Genomic DNA, 10307 nt, shown 5'->3' on the forward strand with positions numbered 1-10307 from the left:
CTGAACCCAGGGAACATTTTGCAGTGGAATAGGCCTAGTCAGGATCAGTTTGGGAAGACTTGAACCTGGGGAATTCCGTTCTACTGTCCCCTTTACCTCACCTCCCCCAAATGTGTCCAAACTGTCAACAAGAGGTTTGCAGATGTTCATTATTTATTCATCCTACGGGTAGTTTTGAACCCCGACAGCTGCTCTAATAGACCAGTGAGAAAAAACACACAATTCCTGCCCCGTGAAATCGACATTCTAGTGGGTGAGGTGAATGGTAATAAAAAATAATCAAACCAATAAATGCTAATTTGTGGCTCTAAGAAGACTGATGAAGGAAATGCCACGAGATGCTGTAAAAGGCAGTTCTGACCTACTCAGGAAAGCCAGGGCAGCCTGCTGGGGGACCTGGGGCTGGAGCTGGGAGCTGAAGAAGGGGGAGGAGTTAGAATTGTGGTCGGGGGAGGGAGGGAGGAGTACGAGTCCTCGAGGTGGGTGAGTAAGCATGGATCATCGCTCATGTTTATAAGAAAGTGACAGAGGGACCTGGGGGCCGGGCGGCTTGTTTGTGGGCTGCCCCAGCTTCCGTGCGAGCAAGTCTCGCCTGGATGGAGGCGGGGCAGCAGTCTCCCAGGTCCCAGCTGGGGCTGACGTCGTCCTGGTGCGTGCCCAAAATAGCTGGCTCCGCCCTCTTCTCCCGACAGCCCCTGCAGGCCCCCACCCCCGCCAGGGGACTGGCGGAGCGGGCCTTCTCCCGGTCTCTAGTAGTTTCCGCGCCGCTGACGCATGCCTGCGCGCACAGCTGGGCCGGGCGCGTCCTACGCAGCAGCCGCGAGCCGGGCTGCGGGTGCCAGACGGTTCCCGGCGGGGGGCAGGGGCGGGGCGCCGCAAGAGGCCGGGACTCCCGGCGGAGGAGGTGCAGCCGGGGGCCCGGGTCAGGCTGGGGGCCCTGGGTCGGACTGCTGGAGTTGGGGGGCCCCGATAGGGCTCCTGGGCCTGGGAGTCAAGATAGCTCTTGGCCCCGGCCTTCGGGGGCAGATAAGGCTGCGGGAGGGAGCCTAGTCACCGGCCGCAAGCAGAGCCTAGTGGGCTCCGCTTCCAACTGGGAGCGCCTCCCGCCACCCGGGGGGAGACTGCTGCAGCCACAGGGAGGGGCTCTTGGTTTTTTCCGCCTGACTCCTTCTCTCCTGCAGCCCCAAGGAGGCCCGCTTGACGATTGACCAGTTGCCATGGCATCCTACTACGAGATCCTAGACGTGCCGCGAAGTGCGTCTGCTGATGACATCAAGAAGGCGTAAGTGCCTCCGTGTGCAACAGAAAACCTCTCACCCTCCACCCGCCACCACCATGGGGCACTTCAGAGTGACACCTGTAGGTGTCTGAGGGAACCAGGTCCTTAGAAAGCCCTGGGGTGGGGGGCTTCCTCCGAGTGACACCTGCAGGGAGGAAAGAGACCCCTGGTAGAGTACAAGCAGAACGTCCAGAGAGTGAAGTAGTTAGTTCCGCTGGGAGCTGCACTGTGTTACGAGTTGTTCTCCAGTGGATCTTCCCCTCCTTCTTCTCCTCTCCCCTCCCCTCCCTTCCCCTCCCCCTTCCCCGTTCCCTCTTCCCTCTAGATTTGGCATTCTCAGGCTGCAGTGCAAAGATGCCGAGGCTCTGTGAGGAGGAGGGGCCGGTGTCCCTGTACTCTTCGAGGCCACATGTGCCCCAAGCTTTGCAGCCCCAGTCCAGCGAGCCCTAGGGAGGGGCTAGGGATAGGCCTTCTCACCTTGGCATTGTATCCGCTTGTACACGTGGTCCCAGCACTGGTGGCAGATGAGAGAGGGTGGAACTTGATGAAAACATCACACAGAGGCAGCCCTAGCAACTGGGGTGGACTGGGACACGGCGGTGAAAGGACAGTGATGGGCTAATGGGAAAACGGGTCGTTCTGTTCCTGGGTGGGAAGTGCCTGCATTTGTCCCCCAACCCGCTCCTCTGCACCCACTTTCTGCAGGTATCGGCGCAAGGCTCTCCAGTGGCACCCAGACAAAAACCCAGATAATAAAGAATTTGCCGAGAAGAAATTTAAGGAGGTGGCGGAGGCATACGAAGTGCTGTCTGACAGTAAGGGCCCGAATCAGGCAGGACCCAGCACATCACTCCCTACTTCATGCCCCAGCTCACATTTTCTTAAAGCAATGTCTCTGCCACCCTAGTTTCCTCTGTGCCTGACATTTAAGCTCCCCCTCCCACAGGGACAGCTCAGTATCTGCTCCCCAGAGTCTGGTAGGAGTGACTGGCATGAGACCTGCAAGGAGAAGGAAGCAGGGCAGGTAACTCATGTGAGCTGAGCCTCCTGCATGCCAGGCATTGGTGGGTGTCATCTCCATGAGTTCTCACAGCCGTCCTATGAGGCAGGTTCTATCACCCCCATATTACAGGCAAGGAAACTGAGGCTGAGAGAGGTGAAGTAACTTGCTCAAGGCCATGCAGAGCTGGAATATGAATCCAGGTCGGCCTTTTTATTGATTCATTGAAAATGTAATTCACTGAATGCTGACAGTGTGCGGCACTCTCTGGGTTCTGGGGAAACTGGAGGACAAGCAGGCACTGTCCTTGCCCAGAGGGGCAGGGAATACCAACACTCACCAGGCACACACACAGACAGTTACAACTTGTGAAGAGTATTCTAGAGGGAAGAAACAGGGCAGGTGGAGTGTTAGGGAATAACGTGCACCTGCTTTTGTTCTGGTGGTTGTAGAAGGCCTCTCTTAGGAGGTGACATTTAGGCTAAGCCCTGGTGAATAATAATGTAGTAATCATTAGCTAACATTTATTGAACACTTCCTATGTGTCAGGCACTGGTAGGCAGTTTACGTGGATGGTCTTATTTGATCTTTGCTACAACCCTGTGCGTTAAGTGCTGTGATGACAGCCATTTTCCAGATGAGAAGAGGTCGGCTGTGTGAAAGGCTGAGTTGCTGCCTAAACCTATGGCAGGGGTGCCATGGGTCCCCTTCTGTGCCTGCCTTCCCCTGCCAAGTGTCAGAGTGTCAGTCTCTGGACAATCCTTTGAGCGTCCTAGCCTGGAAGGGGAGGCCATCCCAGAGGGAGGGTGAAATCATCTGGTCTCTTTTTGCAGAGCACAAGCGGGAGATTTACGACCGCTATGGCCGGGAAGGGCTGACGGGGACAGGTAGGTGGAGTGACGAGGTCCAGGAATGGAGGTGGGGCAGGGAGGAGAGGGGCAGGGCAGATTCTTGCAGTGGAGGCTTTCTCAGACTCCTGGCCATGCCTTAGGTGAGGTCCCCAGCTCAGGGCAGGATGCATGCCCTAAGCTCTCTCCTTATCCTGCCTTTCCAGGAACTGGCCCATCTCGGGCAGAAGCTGGCAGTGGTGGGCCTGGCTTCACCTTCACCTTCCGAAGCCCCGAGGAGGTTTTCCGGGAATTCTTTGGGAGTGGAGACCCTTTTGCAGAGCTCTTTGGTGAGTGGACGCCGGAAGCCTCTGAATGGCTCAAATTCCCCTTCCAGGCCTGTCCTTCCACCATTTGGGAGGCCCTGAGGTAGAAGGCTGAGAGGGGATGGGAATGCCATGGACAGAAGATTTTGTGGAGCTGGGTCCAGTGAGAGCTGGGACAGAACCATACATGTGCCAGAACCTCCGTGATCCAACAGTGACACTTCACAGACTCACTTTATTAAATGACAACGACAATAATACGCTGTTAGACCTCTACAGTAAGAGCTGTGAAGGCAAGACTCAAAGCATCTTGTTAACAATATTATTATTATTACCTATAAAACAGATACTGGTATTTTTTAATGATTGATATGTGCCAAATATTTTACATTCCCTAATTCTCTAGTGAACCCTGAGAGGTGGGCAATTTTATCTCCATTTGCAGATGAGAAAACCAAGGCACAGCCAATAGCTCAGAGTCACATAGCACATGGCAGAGCTGGACTCCTAGCTGTGTCTGCCTGTCATCGCGTCATGATGATTTGCCTGTACTGAAAGAGCCATCTGTCCTCCATCCCTCTGCCCCCTCCTTCCTTCCTTTATTCTTTATTGTGGACAGAATTAACTAGTGAGCGTCTTTGAATTCAACATTAAAAAGGAATTTAATTATAAATAAGCCCAACTAAAAAGCGGAAAAGAAAAACCCTACCCAGTTGCTTAGCATTTATACTTCCAGACTTAACAGCAGGGCTCACACACTTTTGGGGGGAAATGTCATTACCAGAGGATTGCTAATCTGTTTACTTGTTGCAGATGACCTGGGCCCCTTCTCAGAGCTTCAGAACCGGGGTTCCCGACACTCAGGCCCTTTCTTTACCTTCTCTTCCTCCTTTCCTGGGCACTCTGGTAAGTTTTGCCCCTTCCCACTTTTGCAAGCTCCGATTCCTGGAACCCTTGGACTGAGCTTGTTGCTTTTCCAAGCCTGTCTCCTGTGTTGGGAGCCCTGCCTCCAGCAGCCCTGCGAGGAGGCCTGGCGCCTCGGTGACCACGATAGGCAGCGCAGTCTTCTTCTAACCACCTCTCCTCCTCCTCCCTTGTCCCGATGCCAGATTTCTCCTCCTCATCTTTCTCCTTCAGTCCCGGGGCTGGTGCTTTTCGCTCTGTTTCTACGTCCACCACCTTTGTCCAAGGACGCCGCATCACCACACGCAGGTAAGAGCTCCTTCTGGGGCCATAGAGGTGTAAGAGGTCTGCTGGGTAGCTGTATTCAAATAGAAAATTGGCTCCTTGAGGGCAGGGCCCAGTCTGCACTCTCTACTGCGGTGGCCAGAACTGTGACCAGCACCTGCAGGAGTCCATCACTGCTCGTTGCCTGAACTGTGCTATCTCTCACAGAATCATGGAGAACGGGCAGGAGCGGGTGGAAGTGGAGGAGGATGGGCAGCTGAAGTCAGTCACAATCAATGGTGAGGAGTGGCTCCACCACCCAGCCCCTGGCGGGAAGCCCCAGCCCCAACCTCAGCAGCCTCCTCCCCAAACTGCTGCTCTCTGAACTCGCTTGGGGCTTGGGAGGGAGTGGCAACAGGCCAGACTGGTAGGATCAGAGATGGCAATGCTGGGAAGGGGGCGGAGGAGTCTCACAAAGCCATCGCCGTCACTGTGAGTGGGGTGCCTTGCATTTGCAAAGCACTTTACTATTTTTAAAGCACTTCCAGATATACGATATCCTCTGTATTCTTCAAGCATCTGGGGGAGTACACAGGGCAGATGGTATCCACTCAGTTTTAGTTTGGGGAGCCTGAGCTGCAGCATAGTTAAATGACCCTAACTTCCAAGTAGCCCAGGCTCAAGACTCTTTTCTTCCAAGTAAGGGGAAGGGCCAGGAGTCAAACTCAGGACGCATGATTCCCGGAGCAGAACTGTCTCTGCAACACCTTGCTGTGCAGGACCGTCACCATAGCTCACCTTTCCTGCCTGCTGACTCCGAGCACTGTGCACCAAGCCCTTTACATGGGCTGACGTATTTAATCAGTGGAACAATTTGAGTATGAAGGCACTATCATTTCCATTTTCTTTTTCTTTTTTTCTTTTTTTTTGAGACAGCGTCTTGCTTTGGTGCCCAGCCCAGCACGATTATGGCTCACTACAGCCTCGACCTCCTCAGCTCAAGCAGTCCTCCCACTTCAGCCCCTCGTGTAGCTGGGACTACAGGCGTGTGTTACCATGCCCAGCTAATTTTTAAATATTTTGTAGAGTTGGGGTCTCACTATGTTGCCCAGGCTAGTCTCGAACTTTTGGGCTCAAGTGATCCTTCTACCTCAGCCTCCCAAAGTGTTGGGATTACAGGCATGAGCCACTGTGCCCGGCCATCATTCCCACTTTCTAGATGAGAAAAGGGAGGGGTAGGGATATTGAGTGACTTGCCCAAGGGTAGGAGCTCCTACCTGGTAGAGCTGAATACTTCCCTGTGCTCAAAATCACAACCCTAGGTGCCAAAATGCATGTGTGCCAATTCCAAATGAGAGACTCTTAAGTGGTCAAGGTCGTTACTGTGTGAGGCAACCTGGCAGTAATACCCCGGCTCAGGTTGGGGCCTCATGGTGGCTGTGACTCTTGCAGGTGTCCCAGATGACCTGGCACTGGGCTTGGAGCTTAGCCGTCGCGAGCAGCAGCCGTCAGTCACTTCCAGGTCTGGGGGCACTCAGGTCCAGCAGACCCCTGCCTCATGTCCCTTGGACAGCGACCTCTCTGAGGATGAGGACCTGCAGCTGGCCATGGCCTACAGCCTGTCAGAGATGGAGGCAGCTGGGAAGAAACCCGCAGGTGGGCGGGAGGCACAGCACCGACGGCAGGGGCGGCCCAAGGCCCAGCACCAAGATCCAGGCTTGGGAGGGACCCAGGAGGGTGCGAGGGGTGAAGCAACCAAACGCAGCCCATCCCCAGAGGAGAAGGCCTCTCGCTGCCTCATCCTCTGACCACCAGGCCCAACCTGACCTGATCCAGGTCTTGACTGGGGGTCTGGCTCACTGTGGGAAGAGCAGAGGGGAGTATCCTGAGTTGTAGGAACTGCTTTGCAACTCCATGCTCCCTCCACGAGTTTCCCTCCCAGGCCCCCCGCACCCCACTGTGGACTTGGGATTTGCTGTGCTCAGCCCAGGACTGATAGGTCCCTGGTGAAACCCAGGGTGGGGGGTGTCAGGACAGTGGAAGGGCCCGAGGAGCCAGGTTGCATTTATTGGATGGGGAGCTCCAAGGGGCATTAGTGGTTTGGGCTGGGCCTTTTGTGCCCAGGTCCTCTGCCACCTGTGTTGCTGATGGTGTCAAGGAAGGAGGACTTGGCCTAGGGTTGTCTGAGCCGGAGCCGGCAGCTCCACTGGGGAGCAGCGCAGGCGGAGTGGAGCCTCCTGCTCTCCTGGTCAAGCTGCAGACCCCCAACCCTGGTTTCTGTGCCATGTTGTGCTCTGACTGTCTCTGTTGCTTCTCTTCTGGTGTTGCTTCTCCTCCCTCCCATTCTCTCTGCAACTCCCTGCGGGCCGCATCGCTTGCTTTCACTGCCGTCTGGCTAGGACTCCCTTCTTCCTTCCTTCCCCGAGAAGGCCTCAATGTGGCGAGGAAGATGCTGGGGCCGGTAGGGCTGTGAGGTCTTCTGGGGAGGCTAGCTGGGTGGGGCGGGAGCCTCTCAGCTGTCCGGATTCAGAACTGGAGCCCACTCCTCCTCCCTTCTTCCCGTTGCCTCAGCCTGCCCTCACCCTCAGGACTAGGCAGAGGTGAGGCTGGCTCACTCTGAAGAGGTGGGATAGGACCAGGGGGAACCAGGAGGGAGGCCTAGGTGGGAACTGCACCCATACTGCTTCCCTACCATACATCAGGGCTCAGGGAGAGGCCATGCGGCCAGCCCAGGTCTGCATGCTGAGCCCCATCCTCCACAGCTTGCCGCTGATGCTCTCTCCTGTCACCCCGCCCCCGCTCTCTCCCCAGATGTGTTCTGAGCTGGATGCCGGGATCCAGAATCGCTGCACAGTTCCAACAGGACAGCGCCCTCCCCCATGTGCTGGGAGGGGACCCTCCATTTCTCCCCCTCACCCATGCTGAGTGTAGAGCTGGGGCCTGGGTAGTGGGTGGGGGCCGGGTGGGAGGCGGCAGTAGTCTTAGCCTGTGCACTCTCTTCCTTGGGTGTTTCGTGCTGGCTCCTGGGAACTACAAATCCCAGAGTGCGGTGCGCCCGGCCTCATTTCTGATAGATCCCGCTTGGGGGAGGTGGTGCGTGGTTACTGAGCTGTGCATCTTGGGACATGTAGTAGCCCAGGTCGGCTTGTCACTCGCTGTGAGATGGGGAGATTTTGTCTTTTGATTTATCCCTGGAGGGCTGGCAGGGTTGTAGATGAAGGAGGAATGATCTGAGCATTGGTTCCCCTGACACATCTTGCTAGCCCCAGGGTTAGAGTGGGCAGGGCAGAGCTGTGCAGCACCTGGGAGAGGTTCCTTTCCCATGGGCAGCCTGGGGTCCCAGGAACAAGCCAGGGCGAGTAGCATGTCCGCCTGAGCAGAGTGTGGCCCCAGAAAGCTGAGGAGTGTGGGTGGCAGAGAGCTTTGAGGGCAAGGCCACCCGCAGGGGCGTGTGTGTGGCGGGGCTTGGCATGTGATGGCAGCTCCAGGCATGCTGCTGCTTGTATGGCTTTCTTTGGCCTCTGACCCTGCTGCCCGTTCTTTCCAACATCACAGATGAGCCGCCTCTCCTCCTCCCTGCCTGGGGATCCCAGTGGCCAGGGAGGGGAGTGGTGGAGCTAGCCGCCGTTAACACTGAGCCTCAGAGACAAACCAAAACCAGCTGGGCTGAGCTCAGATCCAGGGGGAAATGCTGGAAGTCAATAAAACTGAGTTTTGAGAGCTCGGTGGCATGTTGTGTTCTTGTGTTCCTACTTTCCGGAGTGGCCCAGGAGGGCCTCTAAGGGACAGTGGGTGACACTTCAGGCCTCACACCTCCCTTTATGCCCCTACAGCTAGAGGTGCAGGCCTTGCCAGTTGAAGGCAGAAGTGCCCTCTTTGACCAGGCTGCCTTCCCCAAGTATGTTATGGAACACCAGGCAATGCTCCATTCTTTTCCTGTCACCTCTTGGGGGCCCACAACCAGCTTTCTCTAGCAGCTGATGCTGCCCTTATGAGGGGCCTCACCCCTTAGCACTTCACAGCACAGCTAGGACCATACTCAGTTAAGACTTAACTGAGGCCGGGTACGATGGCTCATGCTTATAATCTTAGGACTTTGGGAGGCTGAGGCGGGCAGATCACTTGAGGGCAGAAATTTGAGACCAGCCTGGCCAACATGGCAAAACCCCGTCTCTACTTAAAAAAATACCAAAAAAAAAAAAAAAAAAGCCAGATGTGGTGGTGCCTGCCTATATGCCTATAATCCCAGCTACTCGGCTGCTGAGGCAGGAGAATCGCTTGAACCTGGGAGGGAGAGGCTGCAGTGAGCCAAGATCAAGCCATTGCACTCCAGCCTGGGCAACAGAGTGAGACTGTCTCAAAAAAAAAAGAAAGGAAAAAAAGACTAAAAGCACAGAAAGCTGAGAACACACAGTGAAACCTTTAAACTGTACCCCCGCGAGGCCCACAGACTAAGCCCCTGGGCAGGTTTCATTGGCTCAGCCCAAGGTGTGAGCCAGTGGCACGTGGAGTGGCACGAGTCCAGCCTGCCCAGGGCCCACAGAAGAAAAAGCCAGGTACCCCTTCCCTTTCATCTCCAGCCACCGTGCTGGGACAAGCACCTTTCCGTTGTCAGGGAGGGCCGGGTGGCTCCCCAGGCCTCTCTTCCATTCTAGGACGGGCTCTTGCCTCAGCATCAATCACCAAAGGGCCTCTACTATATTTTTCTCAAAGCTAAGAAGCAGCCTACCCTGAAAGAGGAATTTCAAACTTCCATCCTGAGTCAGGTGGAAGTTTGCAAATGGCTGTTTCATCTACATCTGTCTAGCCCTTGAGATGGCTATCACTGGTGCTGAACCTCAGCAGAGTGTGGGTGAGACAGCGGGACGGCCTGTGGTCAGCTGGCGGGTCCCTTCACTCCGGCTCCAGGGCAGATGGTGTTTGCCCTGTTTTTTATTTAAGGAGACTGAGTCTCAGCATAGGTAAGTGGCCCTAACTCCCAAGTAACGCCAGGCCTAAGGCTCTTTTTGCCTTATTTCATGTCCACCACTTCTGTCCAAGGATACCTCATGACATGTAGGTGAGTATACCTTCTGGGGCCATACAGGGTGGAGGGTTCTGGGAGCTGCGGTGAGACAGTGTGTCCTTTATCCCCAGGGGAACGCCTGTCCTAGCATCTCACAGGCCCAGCCTGAACTCACTGTCAGAGTTTTGCTATAGTTTTGCCTAAGGTGTGGCAGGCACTTTGCTAATATCACCTTGTTCAGGCCTTACCTCAATCTGGCAGCAGAAAGGCACAAAGCAGCTGCCAAGAACTGAGTGGAGGCGGGGCGCGGTGGCTCCCGCCTGTAATCCCAGCACTTTGGGAGGCCATGGCGGGCAGATTTTCTGAAGCTCAGGAGTTCCAGACCAGCCTGGGCAACATGGTGAAACCCCGTCTCTCCTAAAAATACAAAAAATTAGCCGGGCATGGTGGTGCATGCCTGTAATCCCAGCTACTCGGGCAGCTGAGGCAGGGAAATCGCTGGCGCCCAGGAGGCAGAGGCTGCAGTGAGCCGAGATCGCACCACTGCACTCCAGCCTGGGTGACAGAGCAAGACTCTGTCTCCAAAAAAACCCCCAAAACAAAAAAAGAACTGAGAGGAGAGGTAGTAGAGAGGAGGTTAGTCAGCCAGGTGCAAACTCTTAACTCCACCTTACCATCTATCTATCTATCTATCTATCTATCT

General features: G+C 55.4%; 1 protein-coding gene across 2 annotated transcripts; it reads left to right on the forward strand.

Annotated features, from left to right (window-relative positions):
• Window positions 1-731: 731 nt before the first annotated feature.
• LOC105481261 (DnaJ heat shock protein family (Hsp40) member B2) lies at window positions 732-8319 on the forward strand. 2 transcript variants are annotated; one of them, XM_011740746.2, is made up of 10 exons: window positions 739-904; window positions 1182-1282; window positions 1985-2094; window positions 3113-3166; window positions 3334-3456; window positions 4246-4338; window positions 4542-4644; window positions 4828-4898; window positions 6052-6255; window positions 7411-8319. In XM_011740746.2, the coding sequence occupies exons 2-10, from the start codon at window positions 1218-1220 to the stop codon at window positions 7419-7421; spliced, it is 834 nt and encodes a 277-aa protein (XP_011739048.1). In that variant the 5' UTR covers window positions 739-904; window positions 1182-1217; the 3' UTR covers window positions 7422-8319. The 2 variants fall into 2 exon arrangements, with proteins under 2 accessions (XP_011739047.1, XP_011739048.1); XM_011740745.2 differs by having other exon boundaries at window positions 732-904; window positions 6052-8319.
• The last annotated feature ends 1988 nt before the right edge of the window (window positions 8320-10307 follow it).

Source organism: Macaca nemestrina, chromosome 11, assembly GCF_043159975.1.
Source record: "Macaca nemestrina isolate mMacNem1 chromosome 11, mMacNem.hap1, whole genome shotgun sequence".
Classification (NCBI taxonomy): domain Eukaryota; kingdom Metazoa; phylum Chordata; class Mammalia; order Primates; family Cercopithecidae; genus Macaca; species Macaca nemestrina.